Below are 26,108 nucleotides of genomic sequence, written 5' to 3' on the forward strand. Positions count from 1 at the left end.
GTTATTACAAACTAGTCTAACTTTGCAGGCTGGTTCAACTGTTTCAGACACTCACGTCCCGTCCACTATAAATAGTTGATGTTTTAAATTTATTAATACTTTTTTCTACTAATAATCAAAATATGTGCTGCTGTTTTAAATACACAATTCAGTATCACACTTATAAGCCACTTTATTAGGTATACCTGTTAGTACCCCTGTTGGACTCCTTTTTGCCTTCAGAACAACATTAATTCTTCCTGGCATTGATACAACAAGGCACTGAAAACATTTCCCAGAGAGTTTGGTCCATATTGACAAGTGTGCCAAAAAAACCCCAAACATTAAACACCACCACCAGCCTGAATAAGGCAGGACTGATCCATGCTTTCATGTCGTTTACACCAAATTCTGACCTTAGCATACGAATGCTGCAGCAGAAATCGAAACTCATCAGACCAGGCAACGTTTTTCCAGACTACCGTTAACCAACTGTGATGAGCTTGTGTGAATGTAGCCTCAATTTCCTGTTGTTAACTGCCAGGAGTGGCACCCGGTGGGTTATTCTGCTGCTGTAGCCCTTCTCCTTCAAAGCTGATAAGTATTGTGCATTCAGAGATGCTCTTCTGCATACCTTATGGTGGTTATTTGTAATTTTTTTTAACACTACTGTTGCCTGCTTATCAGATTGAAGCAGCCTGACCATTCTCTGATCTCTCGCAACAAGGCAGGTTGTGAGAGAAAAGTTTATTGTAGATGAGTGTCTGAAATAGATCCAACAACCATGTTCAAAGTTAACTTAAATCATCATTCTTCCTTGTTCTGATGCTGTGTTTGAACATCAGCGGGTAGTCTTCACTATGTCTACAATGCACTTGCATGTGCTTAGTTCATTCCTTTTTTTGAAGCAGTTGAACAGGTGTGCTAATTAAGTGGCCAGTGTAGCCCCGCCTATTAGAACCAAATACACTAAATGAATATAAAAGTAAATCACTGTTTTGACAACATAGCATGTTTAACTAGTAATTTCAACATCTGTTTAAAAAATAGGTGTTGAACTTTGAAAGGGAAGACATACCTGAATACAGTTTGCCCAGTAACTGACTGCGGAAAAACTATTGGTGGAGGTGATGTCATACATCAAGAGAAAGGCCTGGGCTTTGTGGAAGACCTGTTTGGTGATACTGTGAAACCTTTAAAGACAGAAAAGCACGACATTAAAGGTGATCTATTAATACTTCCTTTTTGAAACCAGGAAGACACTAGCTCTGCATACTGTAGCACATTCTAATTACTTTCCTCACATTCACTCAAAAGTTAATGTCACAAATTTGTCATTTAATGCAGTTTGCAGAGGCTACCCTGAACATATTTTTCAAGACACACCCATGCCTCAGACTTCCCTCCTTGAACAAGTAAATGTCAGATGTTTTTGTAGTAAAAATAAAATAAATAGATCTTAGAAGCCTGCCCATTAGGTGAAGAGTTGGAATAAAGCTTCACTTTATTGTTGACATTAAGGAGGCTTTTTGTAAACTCTTGGGGAACTGCATGTCTTAAACGCTTTCTCACTCTTGCTATGTTTTTTAGTTGAACTTATCCAACACGAGTCTGCCTAAAATCTGCAGTTAAAAGTGAGCATCTTTAAATTGCATCCGTGTTGAATCCACCTCTGTCACTGGAACAAAATCTGCATTGTATCCTGGAATACAAAACATTATTGAGGAGTGTCAAACCAGTTCTGAAACCAGTTACACTTGAGCAGTATTTAAAGACTGCTCAAGTGTAACTCTGATCTGAGCATATTGTCTGTTACATGTTGAAATTGGCTGCTATACCGTATCTATCTACAAAAGCAAGTGTTACTTAAGTAAACACTGTTACAAGTAGTAACTGCAGATCTCGGTTGAATTCCAAGGTGTACACACTGCTTTGAACACTGGGTGTCACCTACTTGGAAGCCTTCCTTGTCAGGCTTCGGAACAGCGGGACAGTGTGTCCTTGGCCATCGGGGAAGTTTATCTATACACTGAAAAAACACAGCCACTCCCTAGAACAGCAAGACTGCATGTGGCACAACATTCAGGACATCCTAAACCACAAAATAATAGCCTGTACCTTTAAAAAAGAGATGGCGTCTTCTCTGATGATTGGCTTTATTTACAAAACAGATATAAAACTGTTCACGTCTGGCTCAAACAAACTCCAAAAAGCAGTAGTTGTTTAGAAAACCTTGATATAGAAATTTGCTTCTTTTTTTCCTCTCTCTCTGGATATGTATGTTTCCTTCAGGATATGTCGCTGTATTGTAGTTTGGGACTCGTGCGTACAAGTCTGTAGTTAACTTTTAGTTTTATGAGCAGTATGATAGAAATGAGTAAGCAGAAATGAACTGTCATGCACAGGTTTTGCCATTTTTCTTGCTTTATTAGAAGGATAGACTTTTTGCACTCATTATGAAGTCATCTTTGCTTTTTCCACCTGGCTCAATTCTACTCCTGACAAACCCATGCTATGAAGGAGAAAATCACAAGGCTTGGCAGAATTCAGAATTTCAACTAGATAATTAACGCACTTTAATGGACAAACTGTGCTTTTTGTCTTTATGACGTCACAGAAATGCAGACGTATTGCTCCCAGTGTTTTTATACTCAGACAAGTTGCTCATTTACAGAATTTAACTAACGTGAAATGTAAAAGATAACCTGAATTCCAGGGCTGTGAAAAGTCAGACAAGTTGGACTTTGATACTGTCATACGTAACACACTAACGACTGTGATATTTGTTATTCTCCTACAGGCAGCCTACTGTGACCTACGTACATTATAATATATGTACTGTTCAAAACAGACTAGAAAAAACATTAATAAAACTCAAAAAACCTGTTAAATGTATTCTCTCCAATGTGGCTTCTTTCAGCGACAAAACTGTGCAAAAGTCTTGATAAACCCCTCATTTCTTTATATTTTGCCTGGAAGGACTTTCTTGTAATTCTTAAAGTGGTCTTAAGCAATAGTTCTCCAGCTTTCTGAAGGTGTTTCAAAGTTTTCCTTTGGATATTGGCTACTTTTTCACTCATTCTTAGTCCAGTCCTTGTACCATAAAATTGACCTTTGAATAATTCAAGCGTAGATGGCATAACATGGCACCTGACTCAAGGGGAGATACATTGTTTTGTCTACAGCAAGGAAACACTTAGCAAAGAACCCATTTTAAATTGTATCTTTGGGCACTTTGTTATTAGCAGCCTGTCAGAAAAACATAATTTGTTCCCATTTCTTTACTTGAATCTATGAAAAATGCCAAAAAATAGCACAGTTTGACAGTCAATAAAACTGTTATGCTTTTATTTTAACCAACAACATGATTCCTAAAGAGTTGCCAGTTTCCAATTTTTTTGTCACTTCTTGGCATGGTGTGCTGTGTGTCCTTACAAATTTAGGAAACTGGACAAATGGAGGACCAAATAATAACTGGCAGGCTTACAAACCAATCTACAGCAGATTACTGCTATCAAAATATAAAGAAACTTAAAGTGGCTCAAGACATTTGCATAGTGATATATAATTTAAATGCTCTGTGAAACATCAAAAAGTTGTCTCACTGATTCATTCTAAGAGGGGCGATCGTGGCTCAAGAGTTGGGAGTTTGCTTTGCAATCGGAAGGTTGCCGGTTCGAGCCCTGGCTTGGACAGTCTCGGTCGTTGTGTCCTTGGGCAAGACACTTCACCCATTGCCTACTGGTGGTGGTCAGAGGGCCCGGTGGCGCCAGTGTCCGGCAGCCTCGCCTCTGTCAGTGCGCCCCAGGGTGGCTGTGGCTACAATGTAGCTTGCCATCACCAGTGTGTGAATGGGTGGATGACTGGATATGTAAAGTGCTTTGGGGTCCTTAGGGACTAGTAAAGCGCTATATAAATACAGACCATTTACCATATAAGAGGAAAATTGAGACTTACCTTTCTTGACCTGCTGTGTCCCATAGCTGTAGTATCATAGGCTTTCCATCTATTACAACAGGCCACATCAGCGAATCCAGGCCTATAAACAATATTTACGTGTATATTTAGAGTGTACATCGCTGTGCATACACATTAGTAGGATTAATTGTGAGATTAACACCAGGATCTTACCAATTGAGGAAGGTATATCTAAAGAAAACTTCCCACTTTGAGCTCTTTTCATGAAGGAGGTCTTTCCCACACTGCTGTCTCCAATCATTACCACATTGTAGCGCTTTGATTTGGAGTCTACCACTCCCGGATTACCAACTGAAATTAAAATGTCTGGTCATACATCATCTTTTAATGTAAAATTTCCCTATAATTATTGGTAAGCTGCACTGATCATCTTCTTACCCAGAGAAAATGTTTGATTCTCTTTAACAGGAAAAATTCCAGAATTACAAGGTTGGGCTGAAGTCTTCTCACTGTGGAAAAGACAATCAAACAAACTTCATGACATATACAGTGTAAGGATTTGCAAGGCTGAAATGGTCAGTTTTCAGAATGTCTCAAGCTCATATTTGAGTTGCCGTGCACTGAACATTTGACAAGGAATTTTGTCATTCACTTGATTTGTGATTATTTATTTAAAACAATAGAGATGAGGAAGCTGTGTGCTGTTAAACCACACCACTCTGGTGACATTCACACCTCATCTCTAAGCAGGTCAGCTGAAAACAGTGCATACACTACTACTAAGCTAGTGTACAGTAGTAATTGCATAACTGTATTTTTAAAGCTTGCAAAAAGAAAGAAAGTACCATGCAGTACACAAGTTTTTACCTTATCAAGGCATAACAAGAAATCATCCGGTCATTACCATGTTCTTAAATTATTTTAACTACAGCGTCAGAGGAACAGTCAAGTCAAAATGCAGAAGCAGTGTGCAAAAAACTAAACACACCCTATGATTCTGCATTTTCACAGAATTAAGTTGAAGTAATTGTTTTCTCTGTGACTTTATCAGTCTCTCACATTGCTGTGAAGGAATTTTGGCCCGCTCTTCTTTCAGACATTGTTCCTTTTTACTGAGGTTTGCAGGCATTTGTTAATGCACAGCTCTTGCTACCACATTTAATTTACGTTGAGGCCTGGATTTTATGTGCATTATGGCCAAACATCTCTACTTTGGTCACATCTGTGCAAAGGACATTGTTCGAGAAGTTTGTGGCTTTTTCAAATGCAATATTGCAAACTTCAGCCATGCTGCCATGTTCTTTTTAGAGAGAAGAGGATTTCTCTTGGCAGCATGGCATTGCATGGTCTGACCTAGGGGTGAATTTGTTGGGACGTTCACTTTTGGGAAGATTAGCAGGTGTCTTGAATGTTTAGGGATCGTTGGGAAAGGGACACTTCTGGCTTTATAAAGGTGGTCACACTGAAGCAGTAAAAGTCTACTTAGTTTTACACACACTCCTTCTGAATTTTGGCTTAGTTTTTGTTAACTACATAATGACACAGTGTTAATATGTTTTATGTGTAAAAGCTCAGAATAAAAAAAAAAACAGGTATACTTTCCTTTTGTATGTGACTCAAATAGATTAACAAATTGTAAAATGTTTTCAACAATCTCATGGACATTTTCTTTTGGATGTTACAAAGTGAACTTTGAGGTGACTGATATTACAGTTGTCCGTTGCTATATATGCAATATGAACATGAATATTCGAATATTCAGTATAACACATAACAGACTACACTGTAACAAATTTGGACTTATCTATGAGTTACAGTGAGTAAGTCAAGTAGGAAAGCCAACACTTGAAAGCTAATTAGGTAGCTGGACAACCCTAGCCTTTTTAAAAAATATCTGTGTGTTAGACCTACCTCACAGTCTCTGAGTGCTCTTCACTCTTTGAGAGGCCTGATGATGGTTTCTTATCACATTTTCCAACCTGCAGAAAGAAAAGTAGGGCTTTTTATGCTTCTAAATGTGCATGACAAACTCATTTCATGATGTGAAAGTGCAAATTATTCTACTTGGATTAGTTATCATCTAGTAATCAGTCGTCTCCTAATAATATCTGAAGCTGGAATATCTGACATACTGGTTTCCCATTCTTTGTCGATAATAATAATTTATTGTGACATCTTTAAAGCCATTATTTGCTGATCTCATTCAAAGCCCTTATCTGCCAGGTTTCTGAAGAAGGTGAACACATGTTCTCGTTTGCTGTATGTGAAACATGCTATGTAAACCTCACGTTCCTCTTTTTAGTTCCCTGTGTCACAATGACCTTGCCACAAACAATCCAGTTTGCAAAGTGTCTACTGCAAATGGGGTGTAAATAACAATGTAGGCTTGCCTATGTGAAAGAACACTTGTCCAATAATAACTATTCACTATTCACAACTATGCATAGAATTATAAATACAACAAAGTTTAATAAGGTATTGCATTTAATAGTCAAATTTAAATGTAGTCTGTGCATGAGGTTTTGGAAAAATTGAAAACAATTAAGATTTCTACTAAATACTAAAAAACTAAACTAAACAAAAACCCCTAAACATTGCTGCTTACCTCTGAAATTCTGGCATCTGTCCCACTTTGATCATCTATTATTGTGCCCTCTCCTGTTTTGTCTTCTATACGCTGATGTCCACGGGACTTTCGGTTAGATCCCAATTTTCTTCTCCTCCCTCCAGATGCTGATTCTGACACAAAATCATCTTTTAAGGATGTAGACAGGAGGTCATTTGCAGTGTGATGTTCTGTTTCTGCTAGCTGGTCTTGGGAAACAGGCCTCGCTTCAACTGTTTGCTCAGGCAGAGGTTTGAATTTAGACTGACCCGGAGGGCTGATTTCCACTGTTTCAAATACTTTCTGTTTTCCTTGTTCGCCATCATTGTTTTTGTGATCTGTGTGAAGCTGAAGTGCTTCTTCTTTGATTCTGGAGACACTTTCAGTTTCCCCGATGTCTGTTCCAGTCTCCTTCGCTTCGTTATCCACCTCCTGTTTTTGATGGAGCTCTTCTTTGTTTCTGGATCCAAGATTCCTGCGGGTGGAGCCCATCTTTCTTCTCCGGTTGCTCAAATGTAAATTTGGACTTTCACTCCTCATCTCTTGAGTTTTATTATGAGCTCCTTCATTCAAGTTGCTTGGATTTTTCTCACTAGCATCTTGATCTTGTACTTCTTTTATGCTCCCTGGCCTTTCCTCATCGCTATGTGTATTTTGCCTGGCCTCACCAAAAGACACTAAGCTCTCTTCTGCTATGCCAGTGTCTGTGGCAGCCTCGGTATTTGGGGGCAGCAGCTGATTTATGGAGCGTCTGCTTCTACCCGTGACCACAGTGGTTATTTGTGTCTCAGTGTTTGTAAAATTGTCTAGCTGTGGCGGCTCCACAATAACTTCTCTTACACCACCTGTGATAACGCGTGTAACCAGACTGATAGTTTCTTCACGGAGAGAGGAAAACTGTTCAGGAAGAGGGGCCTTAAAATCTTCTACTACTGGTATCACATTGAGCTCTGTACTGCTTGGTACAGAAAAGGTTTCAGCAGCTTCCTGTTGTTTATGAACAGCAGAGAATAACGGTTGTGCAGTTTCATTTTGTGGTATATCTGTAGTTAACGGTAACTCTACCACGTCCAACTTGTCAGTATTCCTCACGTCAGCTTCGGTGTGAAAGTCACTTTCCTTGGTTTCATCTGTGTTGTCTGTTTCTTCCTCTTTTTTTCTGTTGAGTTGACTCCTGCGAGAAGAACCTATCTTTCTCTTCTTCTGTTGTGGATTTATTTGGAAAGTATTTCTGTTACCTGATTGAGTTTGTTCTTGCTGGCTGTTGCTTGCATCCATTGCCTCCAACGCTTCTTCTTTATCAAGCACCTTCAGAGAGCTAGAGCCTTCGATGCCAGCATGAAATGAGGTATGCTGCATGTCTGAGGGAATTTCACAAACTGAGGCTTGTGGTGATTGCATCAGGTGCTTTGTAATTGTGTCACATCCTGTAAGCTGATCTAAATTCATAGCATCTTGAACAACTTTATTTTCCTCATTGAAATCTTTGTTAGATTTGAGAAGTCCATCTGTATTGCTATCCATATTATTCTGTGAGAAAAATGCATCTTCCTCCGACAACTTTTCTTTATTTTTGCCTTCTTTTGCTGTTGAGCTAATCTGCACTTCTTTGTCAATGGATATGAGGTCTTTTTCTTCTTCCTCCTTTGTTATATCTGTTGCTGGTGACATGTCAATTGTTCTGAGTTTGTCATTACTTGTGGGTTTTTCTAAAATGTCATCTTTAGGTTCCTGGTATGCATCAGGGTCCTTGACACCCTGTCTTCCTTTATTTCTTCGGCTTGAACCCATTTTCTTTCTATTCCCTGTATGGCTGAGGCGTGTGTGAATTTCTGTAATGTCCTGAGAATTATCCTGATGGTGGAAGTCCAAAGAGATATTTGTTTCAGATAAGGATGTTTGGTGACTCTCTGTACTTGCGCTGCAGTCAGTCTGATGCATTAATGCACCCTCTGACTGCTTAGCTTTGGTGACCTCAATTGGGTTGCAATGCTCATGTTGTTCCCTATTTGTAGTCAACACATTTTGAGATGCTAAAAATGTTTCTTGTGCAACACTGCATTCAACTTCAGTGCGTTCTCTTGGGCTGGTTTGGTCAGTTGTTATCTCAACTGCAATGGTACAATCTGTTGTTCCACTTAACAAAATATTGCTGGGTAAATTTCCATCCTGCCCTAAAAGTTTTATGTGCTGATCTTTTTTGACTTCTTCCATCCCAGCCTGCACTGGTTTATCATTAATCACTTTAGTATCTCCGTCATTTTGATTTTTAAAGGACTTTTCATGATGTGGCACAGACAGAGAAACATCATGCTTGTTTTCTTGCAGTAATTCTTCAGGTCTTGTAGCCTCTGTTGCTGACATTTCTGTTGTTTCAGGGGTTTCATCATCAATTGCATCTTCATCTTTAAATTCCTTATCACGCTGTCTTCCTTTTATTCTGCGAGTGGATCCCATTTTTCTTCTATTTCCCCTGGATTCGGTGACAGTATGGGTTTGCTTATCTGTGCTCACAGTATTGTCCTGAAGTTGGGACTCAAAAGGTGGAGTTGTTAATGAGAGTCGAGTTTGTAGAGGGAATCCACTGTCTTTAGTATTTGGAACATCACCTCCCTTGATTTCCTGAGTCACAAAGTGCTGTTTAGCTTGGTTGCCATCAGGGTGATGAGGATCTTTGACTTCTTCAGTCAGAGCAGTTTCAGATTTAACCACTTCTTCCATCACAGATTCCAATGGTTTATCTGAAATCACATTAAAGGTTGTCTGATTTTTATCTTCCTTAAGGTTTTCACTTTCAGAAATTAAACTGTCCAGGCTAATCTCAGAATAACTCTTTGCAGTTGGGCTCTGTATGTCAGGAGAATAAGCAGGTGTAGACACTTTAAACATGGAGGTGTCATGTGGCACCGACAGACAAACGTCACGCTTGTTTCTTTGCAGTAATTCTTCAGGTCTTGTAGCCTCTGTTTCTGACATTTCTGTTGTTTCAGGGGTTTCATCACCAATTGCATCTTCATCTTTAAATTCCTTATCACGCTGTCTTCCTTTATTTCTACGAGTGGATCCCATTTTTCTTCTGTTTCCCTTGGAATCTGTGACCGCACGAGATTGCTTATCTGTGCTCACAGTATTGTCCTGAAGTTGGGACTCAAAAGGTGGAGTTGCTAATGAGGTTGGAGATTGTGGGGAGACTCCACCACTTTTGCTGTCTGAAATGTCACCTTCCTCGTTTTCTTGAGTCACAAAGTGCTGCTCAGGTTGTTTGTCATCAGGAGTTGAAACTTCCACTTTGGTTACAGATTCATCAGGACTCTGCACCATCACTTGAAACTGGTAAGTGTTGCTATTTTCAGTTTGGCCTAAGTCTCCAGAAGTAAAGGAAGAGTTTTCTGTGGCATCATCAATCACATTTTCAGATGAGAAATCATTCTGCAGCACTTCTTGAATTTCTGTTCTTTCAACCTCATCTTCATGCATTTTCCTGACAGTTTCATCTGAGTGATTGGCATCTTTGATCTCTTCACGCAGAGCAGTTTCAGATTCATCCACTTCTTCCATCCCAGATTCCAATGGTTTATCTGAAACCACTTTAAAATCTTGCTCATCTTGATTTTCGTGAAGGTTTTCACTTTGAGGAATTAAATGCAGTAATTCTTCAGGTCTTGTAGCCTCTGTTTCTGACATTTCTGTTGTTTCAGGGGTTTCATCAACAATTGCATCTTCATCTTTAAATTCCTTATCACGCTGTCTTCCTTTTATTCTACGAGTGGATCCCATTTTTCTTCTGTTTCCCCTGGATTCTGTGACCGCATGAGATTGCTTATCTGTGCTGACAGTATTATCCTGAAGTTGGGACTCAAAAGGTGGAGTTGCTAATGAGGTTGGAGATTGTGGGGAGACTCCACCACTTTTGCTGTCTGAAATGTCACCTTCCTCGTTTTCTTGAGTCACAAAGTGCTGTTCAGGTTGTTTGTCATCAGGAGTTGAAACTTCCACTTTGGTTACAGATTCATCAGGACTCTGCACCATCACTTGAAACTGGTAAGTGTTGCTATTTTCAGTTTGGCCTAAGTCTCCAGAAGTAAAGGAAGAGTTTTCTGTGGCATCATCAATCACATTTTCAGATGAGAAATCATTCTGCAGCACTTCTTGAATTTCTGTTCTTTCAACCTCATCTTCATGCATTTTCCTGACAGTTTCATCTGAGTGATTGGCATCTTTGACCTCTTCACGCAGAGCAGTTTCAGATTCATCCACTTCTTCCATCCCAGATTCCAATGGTTTATCTGAAACCACTTTAAAATCTTGCTCATCTTGATTTTCGTGAAGGTTTTCACTTTGAGGAATTAAATGCAGTAATTCTTCAGGTCTTGTAGCCTCTGTTTCTGACATTTCTGTTGTTTCAGGGGTTTCATCACCAATTGCATCTTCATCTTTAAATTCCTTATCACGCTGTCTTCCTTTATTTCTACGAGTGGATCCCATTTTTCTTCTGTTTCCCTTGGAATCTGTGACCGCACGAGATTGCTTATCTGTGCTCACAGTATTGTCCTGAAGTTGGGACTCAAAAGGTGGAGTTGCTAATGAGGTTGGAGATTGTGGGGAGACTCCACCACTTTTGCTGTCTGAAATGTCACCTTCCTCGTTTTCTTGAGTCACAAAGTGCTGCTCAGGTTGTTTGTCATCAGGAGTTGAAACTTCCACTTTGGTTACAGATTCATCAGGACTCTGCACCATCACTTGAAACTGGTAAGTGTTGCTATTTTCAGTTTGGCCTAAGTCTCCAGAAGTAAAGGAAGAGTTTTCTGTGGCATCATCAATCACATTTTCAGATGAGAAATCATTCTGCAGCACTTCTTGAATTTCTGTTCTTTCAACCTCATCTTCATGCATTTTCCTGACAGTTTCATCTGAGTGATTGGCATCTTTGATCTCTTCACGCAGAGCAGTTTCAGATTCATCCACTTCTTCCATCCCAGATTCCAATGGTTTATCTGAAACCACTTTAAAATCTTGCTCATCTTGATTTTCGTGAAGGTTTTCACTTTGAGGAATTAAATGCAGTAATTCTTCAGGTCTTGTAGCCTCTGTTTCTGACATTTCTGTTGTTTCAGGGGTTTCATCAACAATTGCATCTTCATCTTTAAATTCCTTATCACGCTGTCTTCCTTTTATTCTACGAGTGGATCCCATTTTTCTTCTGTTTCCCCTGGATTCTGTGACCGCATGAGATTGCTTATCTGTGCTGACAGTATTATCCTGAAGTTGGGACTCAAAAGGTGGAGTTGCTAATGAGGTTGGAGATTGTGGGGAGACTCCACCACTTTTGCTGTCTGAAATGTCACCTTCCTCGTTTTCTTGAGTCACAAAGTGCTGTTCAGGTTGTTTGTCATCAGGAGTTGAAACTTCCACTTTGGTTACAGATTCATCAGGACTCTGCACCATCACTTGAAACTGGTAAGTGTTGCTATTTTCAGTTTGGCCTAAGTCTCCAGAAGTAAAGGAAGAGTTTTCTGTGGCATCATCAATCACATTTTCAGATGAGAAATCATTCTGCAGCACTTCTTGAATTTCTGTTCTTTCAACCTCATCTTCATGCATTTTCCTGACAGTTTCATCTGAGTGATTGGCATCTTTGACCTCTTCACGCAGAGCAGTTTCAGATTCATCCACTTCTTCCATCCCAGATTCCAATGGTTTATCTGAAACCACTTTAAAATCTTGCTCATCTTGATTTTCGTGAAGGTTTTCACTTTGAGGAATTAAATGCAGTAATTCTTCAGGTCTTGTAGCCTCTGTTTCTGACATTTCTGTTGTTTCAGGGGTTTCATCACCAATTGCATCTTCATCTTTAAATTCCTTATCACGCTGTCTTCCTTTATTTCTACGAGTGGATCCCATTTTTCTTCTGTTTCCCCTGGATTCTGTGACCGCATGAGATTGCTTATCTGTGCTGACAGTATTATCCTGAAGTTGGGACTCAAAAGGTGGAGTTGCTAATGAGGTTGGAGATTGTGGGGAGACTCCACCACTTTTGCTGTCTGAAATGTCACCTTCCTCGTTTTCTTGAGTCACAAAGTGCTGTTCAGGTTGTTTGTCATCAGGAGTTGAAACTTCCACTTTGGTTACAGATTCATCAGGACTCTGCACCATCACTTGAAACTGGTAAGTGTTGCTATTTTCAGTTTGGCCTAAGTCTCCAGAAGTAAAGGAAGAGTTTTCTGTGGCATCATCAATCACATTTTCAGATGAGAAATCATTCTGCAGCACTTCTTGAATTTCTGTTCTTTCAACCTCATCTTCATGCATTTTCCTGACAGTTTCATCTGAGTGATTGGCATCTTTGACCTCTTCACGCAGAGCAGTTTCAGATTCATCCACTTCTTCCATCCCAGATTCCAATGGTTTATCTGAAACCACTTTAAAATCTTGCTCATCTTGATTTTCGTGAAGGTTTTCACTTTGAGGAATTAAATGCAGTAATTCTTCAGGTCTTGTAGCCTCTGTTTCTGACATTTCTGTTGTTTCAGGGGTTTCATCAACAATTGCATCTTCATCTTTAAATTCCTTATCACGCTGTCTTCCTTTTATTCTACGAGTGGATCCCATTTTTCTTCTGTTTCCCCTGGATTCTGTGACCGCATGAGATTGCTTATCTGTGCTGACAGTATTATCCTGAAGTTGGGACTCAAAAGGTGGAGTTGCTAATGAGGTTGGAGATTGTGGGGAGACTCCACCACTTTTGCTGTCTGAAATGTCACCTTCCTCGTTTTCTTGAGTCACAAAGTGCTGTTCAGGTTGTTTGTCATCAGGAGTTGAAACTTCCACTTTGGTTACAGATTCATCAGGACTCTGCACCATCACTTGAAACTGGTAAGTGTTGCTATTTTCAGTTTGGCCTAAGTCTCCAGAAGTAAAGGAAGAGTTTTCTGTGGCATCATCAATCACATTTTCAGATGAGAAATCATTCTGCAGCACTTCTTGAATTTCTGTTCTTTCAACCTCATCTTCATGCATTTTCCTGACAGTTTCATCTGAGTGATTGGCATCTTTGACCTCTTCACGCAGAGCAGTTTCAGATTCATCCACTTCTTCCATCCCAGATTCCAATGGTTTATCTGAAACCACTTTAAAATCTTGCTCATCTTGATTTTCGTGAAGGTTTTCACTTTGAGGAATTAAATGCAGTAATTCTTCAGGTCTTGTAGCCTCTGTTTCTGACATTTCTGTTGTTTCAGGGGTTTCATCACCAATTGCATCTTCATCTTTAAATTCCTTATCACGCTGTCTTCCTTTTATTCTACGAGTGGATCCCATTTTTCTTCTGTTTCCCCTGGATTCTGTGACCGCATGAGATTGCTTATCTGTGCTGACAGTATTATCCTGAAGTTGGGACTCAAAAGGTGGAGTTGCTAATGAGGTTGGAGATTGTGGGGAGACTCCACCACTTTTGCTGTCTGAAATGTCACCTTCCTCGTTTTCTTGAGTCACAAAGTGCTGCTCAGGTTGTTTGTCATCAGGAGTTGAAACTTCCACTTTGGTTACAGATTCATCAGGACTCTGCACCATCACTTGAAACTGGTAAGTGTTGCTATTTTCAGTTTGGCCTAAGTCTCCAGAAGTAAAGGAAGAGTTTTCTGTGGCATCATCAATCACATTTTCAGATGAGAAATCATTCTGCAGCACTTCTTGAATTTCTGTTCTTTCAACCTCATCTTCATGCATTTTCCTGACAGTTTCATCTGAGTGATTGGCATCTTTGATCTCTTCACGCAGAGCAGTTTCAGATTCATCCACTTCTTCCATCCCAGATTCCAATGGTTTATCTGAAACCACTTTAAAATCTTGCTCATCTTGATTTTCGTGAAGGTTTTCACTTTGAGGAATTAAATGCAGTAATTCTTCAGGTCTTGTAGCCTCTGTTTCTGACATTTCTGTTGTTTCAGGGGTTTCATCAACAATTGCATCTTCATCTTTAAATTCCTTATCACGCTGTCTTCCTTTTATTCTACGAGTGGATCCCATTTTTCTTCTGTTTCCCCTGGATTCTGTGACCGCATGAGATTGCTTATCTGTGCTGACAGTATTATCCTGAAGTTGGGACTCAAAAGGTGGAGTTGCTAATGAGGTTGGAGATTGTGGGGAGACTCCACCACTTTTGCTGTCTGAAATGTCACCTTCCTCGTTTTCTTGAGTCACAAAGTGCTGTTCAGGTTGTTTGTCATCAGGAGTTGAAACTTCCACTTTGGTTACAGATTCATCAGGACTCTGCACCATCACTTGAAACTGGTAAGTGTTGCTATTTTCAGTTTGGCCTAAGTCTCCAGAAGTAAAGGAAGAGTTTTCTGTGGCATCATCAATCACATTTTCAGATGAGAAATCATTCTGCAGCACTTCTTGAATTTCTGTTCTTTCAACCTCATCTTCATGCATTTTCCTGACAGTTTCATCTGAGTGATTGGCATCTTTGACCTCTTCACGCAGAGCAGTTTCAGATTCATCCACTTCTTCCATCCCAGATTCCAATGGTTTATCTGAAACCACTTTAAAATCTTGCTCATCTTGATTTTCGTGAAGGTTTTCACTTTGAGGAATTAAATGCAGTAATTCTTCAGGTCTTGTAGCCTCTGTTTCTGACATTTCTGTTGTTTCAGGGGTTTCATCACCAATTGCATCTTCATCTTTAAATTCCTTATCACGCTGTCTTCCTTTATTTCTACGAGTGGATCCCATTTTTCTTCTGTTTCCCTTGGAATCTGTGACCGCACGAGATTGCTTATCTGTGCTCACAGTATTGTCCTGAAGTTGGGACTCAAAAGGTGGAGTTGCTAATGAGGTTGGAGATTGTGGGGAGACTCCACCACTTTTGCTGTCTGAAATGTCACCTTCCTCGTTTTCTTGAGTCACAAAGTGCTGCTCAGGTTGTTTGTCATCAGGAGTTGAAACTTCCACTTTGGTTACAGATTCATCAGGACTCTGCACCATCACTTGAAACTGGTAAGTGTTGCTATTTTCAGTTTGGCCTAAGTCTCCAGAAGTAAAGGAAGAGTTTTCTGTGGCATCATCAATCACATTTTCAGATGAGAAATCATTCTGCAGCACTTCTTGAATTTCTGTTCTTTCAACCTCATCTTCATGCATTTTCCTGACAGTTTCATCTGAGTGATTGGCATCTTTGATCTCTTCACGCAGAGCAGTTTCAGATTCATCCACTTCTTCCATCCCAGATTCCAATGGTTTATCTGAAACCACTTTAAAATCTTGCTCATCTTGATTTTCGTGAAGGTTTTCACTTTGAGGAATTAAATGCAGTAATTCTTCAGGTCTTGTAGCCTCTGTTTCTGACATTTCTGTTGTTTCAGGGGTTTCATCAACAATTGCATCTTCATCTTTAAATTCCTTATCACGCTGTCTTCCTTTTATTCTACGAGTGGATCCCATTTTTCTTCTGTTTCCCCTGGATTCTGTGACCGCATGAGATTGCTTATCTGTGCTGACAGTATTATCCTGAAGTTGGGACTCAAAAGGTGGAGTTGCTAATGAGGTTGGAGATTGTGGGGAGACTCCACCACTTTTGCTGTCTGAAATGTCACCTTCCTCGTTTTCTTGAGTCACAAAGTGCTGTTCAGGTTGTTTGTCATCAGGAGTTGAAACTTCCACTTTGGTTACAGATTCATCAGGACTCTGCACCATCACTTGAAACTGGTAAGTGTTGCTATTTTCAGTTTGGCCTAAGTCTCCAGAAGTAAAGGAAGAGTTTTCTGTGGCATCATCAATCACATTTTCAGATGAGAAATCATTCTGCAGCACTTCTTGAATTTCTGTTCTTTCAACCTCATCTTCATGCATTTTCCTGACAGTTTCATCTGAGTGATTGGCATCTTTGACCTCTTCACGCAGAGCAGTTTCAGATTCATCCACTTCTTCCATCCCAGATTCCAATGGTTTATCTGAAACCACTTTAAAATCTTGCTCATCTTGATTTTCGTGAAGGTTTTCACTTTGAGGAATTAAATGCAGTAATTCTTCAGGTCTTGTAGCCTCTGTTTCTGACATTTCTGTTGTTTCAGGGGTTTCATCACCAATTGCATCTTCATCTTTAAATTCCTTATCACGCTGTCTTCCTTTATTTCTACGAGTGGATCCCATTTTTCTTCTATTCCCCCTGGATTCGGTGACCGCATGGGATTGCTTATCTGTGCTGACAGTATTGTCCTGAAGTTGGGACTCAAAAGGTGGAGTTGCTAATGAGGTTGGAGATTGTGGAGAGACTCCACCACCTTTGCTGTCTGAAATGTCACCTTCCTCGTTTCCCTGAGTCACAAAGTGCTGTTCAGGTTGTTTGTCATCAGGAGTTGAAACTTCCACTTTGGTTACAGATTCATCAGGACTCTGCACCATCACTTGAAACTGGTAAGTGTTGCTATTTTCAGTTTGGCCTAAGTCTCCAGAAGTAAAGGAAGAGTTTTCTGTGGCATCATCAATCACATTTTCAGATGAGAAATCATTCTGCAGCACTTCTTGAATTTCTGTTCTTTCAACCTCATCTTCATGCATTTTCCTGACAGTTTCATCTGAGTGATTGGCATCTTTGATCTCTTCACGCAGAGCAGTTTCAGATTCATCCACTTCTTCCATCCCAGATTCCAATGGTTTATCTGAAACCACTTTAAAATCTTGCTCATCTTGATTTTCGTGAAGGTTTTCACTTTGAGGAATTAAACTGTTCAAGCTAATCTCAAGATGGCTTGTTGCTGTTGGTTTCTGGACCTCAGGAAAATAAGCAGGTGTAGACATTGTAAAAATGGAGCTGTCATGTGGCACAGACACAGAAACATGCTCGTTTCTTTGCAGTAATTCTTCAGGTCTTGTAGCCTCTGTTGCTGACATTTCTGTTGTTTCAGGGGTTTCATCACCAATTGTCAACTGTCTTGCTTTACTCCTTCGAGTGGATCCCATTTTTCTTCTTTTCCCAATGGAGTCATAGACAGTATGGGTTTGCTCACTTGAAGTCACATTATTGCTTTCAAGTTGGGATTCCAAAAGAGTATTTACTTCAGATGGTATAGTTTGTACTGAACCATTTCTCATATCAACATCACTGTCCTCATTCTCCTCATTTAGAGTTTCTAAATGTCCTTCTTTTCTTTGATGCTCACTTTGTTTGTAATTATTTGACACAGAATCATCAACAGACTTGATAGCATTGCTGATTTCAGTGGCTACCAACTGACTAACTGCTATGTCAGTGATCACTTGTTGCTTGGAATCATACATCTGAATATCCTCATTTTCGTCCTGTAAGCTCTCCGGATGTCTGTTATTTGTAGGATATGCATATTGTTTTTCATTAAGATGTTCCTGCTCTGTGTGAAATACATTGTTTTTTACTTTCATGTCAGATGAGTGAGTATCCATCTCAGTTTGGTCTTCTGGTTTTTCAGAGTAAGTAACAGCATTTTCCGTGATATCAATACCCTGAATTTTAAAGGAGTACTGATTTTGGTACATGTCCTGTATTTCTATGGGCTTAATGTTCACTTCATGTATTTTATTCATAGCACTTTCTGATTGCCATGCTTCTCTAACTTCAGATAAGCTACAAGGATCCTCATTTGCAGTCAACTTCTCTTTTGATGATGAAAATGTTTCCTGCTCAGCACTGCACACGACTTCAATATTTTGTTCCGGGCTGTTTTTATCTGTGGTTATGTTTGGTGTGACTGCCTCTAAAGCTTCAAATTCTACATGTGACTCATTTACCAAGTTGTTACCCTGTAACCTTCCATCCTGCCTGAGCATCTTCTTGTCATCGCTTTCTGTACTTTGTATTTCTGCTACAGAATACGCAGTTGAAGGCTCCTCATCTGGCACGTCACTGGATGACTGTTGAGCCACAGGATGCATGTTTTCTTTGATTTCTTCACTTTGCATGTCAGATTTGTCAATCTCTTCAAGCTTGATTTCATTTCTACAAGGGTTGCACTCTTGCAGATTATTGATTTCAGGAGTTAACATTTCCATTTCACCCTCAGAATTTTTATCATGTGTACTTTCTGAACAGTCCTTAGCTAGTGCAGACACATGATCACTTCCTTGACCGAATTCTTCCTGCTGCTTAAGTTCCACTGCCCGTGGCGTTTGTATTGTTTCAAAGGTTTCATTACCCCTGCTTTTTTCCTCAAGTTCCTTTCCAGGGTTGCGGTAAGGTTCAGTTTCTAAATCATTTACCAACTGCTTTCCTTTACTGCGCCGATTAGACCCAATTTTTCTCCGGTTAAACTTGACCTCTGCTGAAGGTGGATGTCGAGTTTCTGGTTTAGAATCCTCTCGGCTGGATAAAACATTTAAAGATTCAGTACTTTCGTCTGCTGCGTAGCCTTGTGCCACAGAGGAAGCTTCTGTTAAGTGGTACTCATCAGCCTTAGGTACTTCATTTTGGCTTTGTGCCACTCGTCGTGACCCAAGTCGCTTTTTCTTTGCATTTTGCGAAGACATGACTTGAAATCCTTTCTCCTAAACATGAAATATTCAGTCATGTAATGTATTTGCAAATCCAGTTGCAATCTACAGCATACAAATTTAGAACAGAACACTAAAAGTAGTTGACTGAATATAAAAAAAATAAAAAAATATTCAAAACAATGCGAGACACCAATATACATTAACATGTGCACCAAATGTGTTAACACCAAATGTTAGGCAAGCAAGTGAAAACGCTGCCGTTAACTAAACTGCAACTATTTCATTTACCTAAACATAAGATTGATGAGTTGCGTAAATTTAGCTAAATGTCTTCTACAAAAAAAACAAAACAAAAAACAAAACTTATAACACCACGTGTACTTACCACCGAAATCTGGCAACTCCTCGTGTCACAGCATGAGCTGCTGTGTTATGTCAAGTCATGCCTCTGTTCAATAGGAGTTACATTTCACACATGGGGGTGTGTTTCAATGGCAACTGTGTCAAGCTTCCTGTGTGGGCTACATTTGCAGCAAACTATAGTACTTCCTGAATTTAAAACGGGTTCATTTTCAGCATTTGCCTTTTTAGTTCTAGTGTATGCAACTATGAAAACGAAGCAAATGTTACAGAAAACTCACCTTGGAAAAACATTTATTGAACAAGATGTTAAACTGTATCAGTACATGTTGTTGGAGCTCAGACATTCAAAAAAAGAAAAAAGAAAAAAAAAAAAGAAGAAAAAAAGAATCTAGTCAATGCTTTCTTTCGCAAAGGAAGGCATTTAAAAAAAATTAATTACAGATGATCATGTTTTAGGGATAGACTACAATAACAGCACCATATTTACAGCATTTGTTAAGAGTCTTCTTTTCTGTTACTGGTATGAGAGAAAAAAAAAACCAAAAAAAAAAAAAAACCCCACACCACTCCCTCTATACCATGTCACAGTAACCGAGCAAGAATAGTAAAATAAATAACCAAACCAAAAAAAGGAAAGAAAATGAAATGATGACTTTAAACAGTTTTAAAAAGAAAAGTAAAACCAAGTACTCATTTTCAAAGCATGCAGGGCAAGACAGAATTTAACAAAAAACCCAAAAAAACAAAACTAAAAACAAACAGTTTACACCTTTCTTGATCATTCAACAGACCATTAAGACCCAAACATGGCCAACCTTAAATTGCCATGAGCTACCCAACAAAATCTAAAAAGAAAAGACTATAAAAATGTACTTTTTTGTAACCATAGCATAAGCCGGTAGATGAGCTTTCCAAGATCTTCATTTCCTCTCATTAGACCGGGAACGACTGTAAAACAAACCAACCAGTGAATAAATGCAAAATTGATGGGGAAAAAAATTGTTAGCTTAATATTAAGTTTGAAGTTCAAGAACAATAAATATAAAAGTTATTTTGATTTACCTCCTCGATCGCGAGAAGGATCTTGAGCGCTTACGGTTCTTCTCTCTGGAAGCAGACCGATATCTGCGTCTATCTCTTGAAACAGACCTGAAAAAATGTTTTTAATGATTTTTATCATTTGCCATAGACAAATGTGTGGCGCAAAAAAAAAAACAAAAACCAAAAAAACCAAAAACAAACAAAAAACAAAAGGTGACATGGCTACCTGCTGCGGCTGCGGCTGAGGCTCCGTCTCCTTGGCGATCTACAATGTAGGGGAGGGGGGAGGAGTTAAAAAGAAAATTAAGAAGAAAACATTTTTTTAGAAATATTAAGAGAGCATATTTAACATTTCCCATCTCTAATACAACCTTTGAAATTAGTTTTTCTTGATCCCTACAGAAACATGGGTTACATGTGGAAACGTGGTTACACGTACTTCCTGGACTGTTAACAGAATGATCATCTGTATCCATGAACTGGTCAAATGTTTATAAGGAAACTTTGTCCAATGAACACAAATCATGGAGCAAGATATCAGAATGTAAAACAAAATCAAGGCTCGGCATTAAGGCTTGTCTGAGAGAAAGACCAAACAAATTATGTGACAGCTTTTTTCCTTTCTTTTTTTTTTTAAACCAAGCATAAAAACATTCTTCAATCACCGATCTACTGTGATCCTCCTTGTGCACAATGTTCCCCAAAAAGTAAAATACCTCCTTTAGCAGCAACACAGGAAAGACTGATTATTTTTGTTTTTTGTTAAAAGAAACTTTGATGTGGGACACATCCTAAAGCAACGAAAAATAGGGTAACCTACAAGTAAAAGGGTCTTTAAACCGAAACCCCCCCCCCAAACAAACAAAGAAAAAAAACCCCAAAGAAACAAAACAAAAAAAACCAAATTAAAACTGCAAAGAAAAAAAGTTTACTTCCTGTGGTTATCACTCAAGATAGCTTAATGTCGAGCCCTGAAAATGCACTCAGTAGAACAATTACAATGAACACCAGATAAATGTAGTTCATTTTTGAAATGGAAATTAAAGAATGGTGGTCAAAATTCCTTGACCGGTTTTTGCAGCACTGCACTGAATTTTCTCCAAATTACATAACTGCTGAAGAAAACTGTCAAGCAGCTATGAAAGCTAGATTAAGCATTAAAACTACAAAGAGCAGGATAAAAGAAACTTACTATTTTTGGGGGAATTGGACAAGATAGAAATGACGCAAGGAAGCCAGACTGATGGTGAGGGAGGTCGAATTGCAGAGAAGATTTGCCACAAGATGCAAATGTTGGAGATATGAAGTTGCCTGGTGGCTGGTTCGAGGGGGGTAGTTGTAGATTTTCCCTGCCTTTTTTGGGGGGGTGGGGGATGGGAAGGGATGTAAGCCAAGGGCTGTCCCCGCTGATACAGTAGATGTTTGGAGAATAGAAAGAGTAAAGACGCTGATTGGCTGATAATGTGAAGTGGACCGCTGTCGATTGGGTAAAGGTTGGAGGAAGGAGGAGGATGCTGGGAACTGCATGCTCAGGAACCAAAAGCTTGGTGGAACCTGACGACTGGCGGTGCGCCTGGGTCATGTGACAACACCAGCCAAGCTGATTTGGGCTCACTGGTCAGCAGTCACATGATGCTGAAAGAAGACTAGTTGATTGACTCAGATGGTGAGAAGCGTGGTGGTGACTCTGAAACGGGGTTCAGTTTTATTAATAGATGGCAACTGAACTCAGAAAAAAAATATAAATAAAATTTACACCTGCAGAATGTAAGTGTAAAAATATTTGATGGGAGATGAAGGGCTAACTATGCTTCTGAAGATGTCTTTGTAAAATAATATCACTCTGGCAGAGCTTGTTGTTTCAACAGTTATATTTTAATAAAAGATTTAACCGTTTACATAACCTGCCACTAATATACCCTTGAAATGATAAAACAATGAAAAAAAAAAAAATGTATCAAAATTATTACTTCAATCTTCGTGGGATCAGGGGCCGTATTCACAAAATATCGAAAAGCTTGAATGTAGCTCTCAAGTGGCCAATTAGTAGAAACATGAAAACGAAAAATGAAAAAACTAAACAAAACACTCATCACTTGCTGAGTTGGGGGAGACGGGTTAGAAACTCCAGAGCTCTGTCTTATAGAGCCTGAAAATAATGTACTTAATTTTGGTGAGAAAGCTGGCAGGACAGGACTTGTTGAATGCGAATTCACCAGGCATTACCCGACTGTACTCACAACAGCACAATCACATGTCCAAAGAATAGTTGAGATCTCCAGTTTATGAGCAAAAACTGTAATGAAATGAGTGCCTACTATGTAAATGGTTTTTTCCCCCCTCTTTGCTTTAGTCTGGCACTTTTAGTTTGCTTTAAAAAGAAAGTATGACACTTTGTGAATACAGCCACAGATTTTTTTTTTAATTTTTAAAGAAATAAAAAAAGGCAAGAACGCTTGAATGCAAGTGTGCAAACAATTTGTTTCAAGCTGTCAGAAACTTGATTCCTTGCTTAGTTTCAGTTTAGACTATGACAAAACTAAAAATAGATGGTAAGAAACTAGATTTTTGCTAATATATTTGGCCATTTAGTCGATCTAAAACTGTTTTGCCAAAATCAGAAGCTGAAAAATAAGTGTGTATTTAATGAACGTGTGCTTTGTCATTTGTACTCTTATTGAACACTGCAAGTGAGAATTTTGTTTGAAAAAAATGTCTACAGATAAATAAAACAGTAAAATAACTGTCAAGTAGGAAATGCATACCTGCGTCTAACAGGAGGACTGCGTCGCCTAAAATCATCTCGAGGGTATCGGCTCCAGGATGGAGGAGGGCCACGGCTCCTGGAGCGTTTTTCTCCAGTGGATAACTCAACGCGTACTCGACAGCCACACATGGTTCTGAACAGAAGTCAACAAATGAGCAGAAAGCAATGCAAAAATCAAACACAACTACTAATAAGTGTAGCATGTTGAAGGAGTTACCTGCCATCCAATTCTCTCACAGCATCTGAGGCATCTCTGGGATCTTCAAACTCTACAAAAGCAAAACCTGGGGGATTCCTGGCAACCCAAACACTTCTTAGAGGACCATAGTAACCAAACGCTCTTTCTAACTCCGTCTTATTTCCATTGTTTCCCAGATTCCCGACATAAACCTTGCAGTCGAGGGGACAGTCTCGATGAAAAGCAGGGTCTTAAAAGTGACAGAAACACAAACACCCATCAAATGATGAAGTAGAACAAATTACGTATCATTCATCAAAATGTGCAAATTAAATGTAAATTATGTTAACCTGCATTAAAATATTTTATTTTTCTATGTTGACTAATCCAAAGCCCTTCCAGCCTCAAAGTTTTCTGATCTACTGTACATAGCCTTACTTTAAAAGACTTATTTCTGCAGCCAACCATGTAAAATAAAGTCAACTAATGCCATTCCTTGTTTAATTTTATTTCACCAATTTTCAACTTCTTTTTCTTGAAAAAACAATCAAGCAAAAAAATAAATAAATAAATAATAAAAGCTGGGGTGAAAGCTCAGTCTACCGCCCTGCATCTTAGACTGTCCACAGAAAGAGCTTAAAGTGCTTTGAGTACTACTATCATGATAGTGATGGAGCCACATGTAACTAGAGTGTGAAAAAAATTTTGACGAGACAGCATGAGTCCACCATGACACAGAACAAACAGTGGTTGTGGTAATTCAGTAAATGGTTTTGTCTTCTTTAACTTCTTGTGTAATGTGCACATATTTAGAGAATATAATTTTTTATTGACAAACTCATTCATTGGAGTCACCATCTGTTAGCTTTGCAGTGTTTGAATTAGGGGCTGTGTCCAGCAAAGTACTTTTTGCCTGACGATAATGCTAGGCCATCCTCTGAAAATGTCCAGCTGAGAATACTTGAGAGCACTTAGAAGTCACCGCACATTTTCAGCACAGACAATTTGGTTGCTATGATACATAACATCTACTTTACCTGACTGCTACTGACCTGGTGAACGAACTGTTCTTCTAGACCTTTATATTTAACATCAATATTGTGGTAGACATGGATACTCAGAGAAGCAACATTCACTTCTCATCCATTGTTGCTCAGATGGTTGTCAGCATGTGTGCAATGGGAAAGCCTGTCTACATGGCATTTGTCCCAGTTCTGCTTGATGGGGTAAAAAGTGACAAGCACAGCTTTCTATCAAAAGTTCAAGATCTTAAGGCCTGGCAACCAGTAAAACAACCCAATCACAAAGCTTGGGAGAGATGCTCAGTGCCCCATTGCTGCTGGCGTTTTAACAATACCATCAATACATGCCACTCCTATTCCAAGCAATTCCAAGAACATTGCTCTTAGGAACTACGCTGGCCTCAGGAAAAAAATACTTTGGTCTTTGGACACACCCCTTAAGTTCACAAATACTGTAATTCTTTTAAAGTCACTTAGCATGTTCTGTGTTGTTTCATGGGACACCAGGGCACCTCCCTACTGCAAAACAAAGCAAGAAAAGCTACACGACTAACTGTCTGAGTTGTCATACCTCCCATTTCAAATTTATTCTTGTTTAAGTCCAAGACTCTGTTATCCCTGAAAAGAAAAAAACAAAACAAAATTACAAGAAACAGTTACAGTCAAACAGCTCTGAGAACAGTTAATCTATGGCCCCATTTAAAGCTGGTATCAGTGAATTGTTATATTTGCATTCACTTTGCAGCACTGCAAAGCCTTTTCTAACAAAGAGTCTCATTCAGGTTTATACATGACTGGGTTGCTTATAACTGCAGTACCTACACAGGATTTTTAAATATTTAACAACCGCACACTTAAAAAAAAAAATCCAAAGCCAACGCGTTTCTTTTTGGGGGTGGGGCGGTCTCTTTAGTGCTTCTTTGGTGCTTTTCGGATGAATGGTGAATAAAACTATGTTGGTTAATTGGTCAGAGGTATATAATATATAATACAACAATAAGCTAGAAAATGGGGTGGCTTCTATTAGCAGACTCCTGAGCCTTAACACTGGCTATACATTTCCAGGCTAACAGCACCAAAAATAGTTCGCTTTAGCTTGATTGTTGACGGGTAACATTAAAATTGGATTTTAGTTACTCTAAAAAGACATTTCTTAAGAATATTACAAATTACTTTTGAGTCCAACTTTTCATCCGAAGGATAATGCAGCAAAGTTTTCCACCACCCTTCAAAACCAACCATGCGAGGATTAACGTTACGCTAGCAAATTTAGCATTTATTACCGCGAAACGATTTACAAAAGAATTCGTCGCGATGCGAATCGGCATCCTAGCTGAATTCACACGAGAAACGTGTGGAAGACCGAACCTACCTTCCTGTATGGAATATAACTCACCTTTTTACAGCTAAAACTCAACAAAAAACCGCTTGCAGAAGATTTCACGCCGCTCGTTTAAGCAGCAGGCCTAGCCTGTTAGCTTATTAGCGCCTCGAGTAAAGCGGAAGAGCGAGGGGGAAAAAAGAAAAAGCCCACTCTTCTTCTGCGTGTGTAAAACGCCATTAAAACACCGATAAATGTCTATACTGCCACCTACTGTACCAAAGTGGAATGTCTGCCACAATACATTAAACTAGCAAACATGTGAGATCTTCACCCAACTTTTATAACAGAAAAATGTAACCAGAGAAAGTTTAGAACATTTTACATGACTGAATTTTTTAAAAAGCGCCTTTACTTCCATCATCACATCATTATATTTAAATATTACT

At 39.1% G+C, this 26,108-nt stretch overlaps 2 protein-coding genes across 4 annotated transcripts in view; both read right to left on the bottom strand.

Annotated features, from left to right (window-relative positions):
* rab44 (RAB44, member RAS oncogene family) overlaps positions 1 to 26,108 on the bottom strand; it is a 34,300-nt gene that overhangs the window by 1,577 nt on the left and 6,615 nt on the right. The window contains exons 1-7 of one of the 2 annotated variants that reach the window (XM_026167433.1): positions 19,353 to 19,545; positions 6,503 to 19,018; positions 5,809 to 5,876; positions 4,336 to 4,406; positions 4,111 to 4,248; positions 3,937 to 4,018; positions 1,058 to 1,172 (exon numbers count right to left, since the gene is read on the bottom strand). In XM_026167433.1, coding sequence (XP_026023218.1) covers positions 1,058 to 1,172; positions 3,937 to 4,018; positions 4,111 to 4,248; positions 4,336 to 4,406; positions 5,809 to 5,876; positions 6,503 to 19,000 — 12,972 coding nt within the window. In that variant the 5' untranslated portion in view covers positions 19,001 to 19,018; positions 19,353 to 19,545. Of the gene's footprint in view, positions 1 to 1,057; positions 1,173 to 3,936; positions 4,019 to 4,110; positions 4,249 to 4,335; positions 4,407 to 5,808; positions 5,877 to 6,502; positions 19,019 to 19,352; positions 19,546 to 26,108 lie in introns of those variants that run through there. The other variant, XM_026167432.1, reaches the window with a different exon arrangement.
* srsf3a (serine and arginine rich splicing factor 3a) lies at positions 19,850 to 25,854 on the bottom strand. 2 transcript variants are annotated; one of them, XM_026167444.1, is made up of 7 exons: positions 25,735 to 25,854; positions 24,910 to 24,956; positions 23,356 to 23,566; positions 23,137 to 23,271; positions 20,598 to 20,636; positions 20,393 to 20,479; positions 19,850 to 20,278 (listed from the first exon to the last, which is right to left on the bottom strand). In XM_026167444.1, the coding sequence occupies exons 2-7, from the start codon at positions 24,914 to 24,916 to the stop codon at positions 20,251 to 20,253; spliced, it is 507 nt and encodes a 168-aa protein (XP_026023229.1). In that variant the 5' UTR covers positions 24,917 to 24,956; positions 25,735 to 25,854; the 3' UTR covers positions 19,850 to 20,250. The 2 variants fall into 2 exon arrangements, with proteins under 2 accessions (XP_026023229.1, XP_026023230.1); XM_026167445.1 differs by lacking the exons at positions 19,850 to 20,278; positions 23,137 to 23,271; positions 23,356 to 23,566; positions 24,910 to 24,956; positions 25,735 to 25,854 and adding an exon at positions 21,564 to 23,130 and having other exon boundaries at positions 20,455 to 20,479.

The sequence above is a fragment of the Astatotilapia calliptera genome, chromosome 5, assembly GCF_900246225.1.
Source record: "Astatotilapia calliptera chromosome 5, fAstCal1.2, whole genome shotgun sequence".
Lineage (NCBI taxonomy): Eukaryota > Metazoa > Chordata > Actinopteri > Cichliformes > Cichlidae > Astatotilapia > Astatotilapia calliptera.

Bases quoted from the DNA above. Each gene is read 5' to 3' on its own strand.
- srsf3a (XM_026167444.1), bottom strand. The intron at 23,272-23,355 runs GTAACTCCTTCA...ACTTCTGTTCAG, and splicing joins GTGAGAGAATTGGATGGCAG to AACCATGTGTGGCTGTCGAG. The intron at 20,480-20,597 runs GTAGCCATGTCA...ACATTTTTTCAG, and splicing joins CTCAGCCGCAGCCGCAGCAG to GTCTGTTTCAAGAGATAGAC.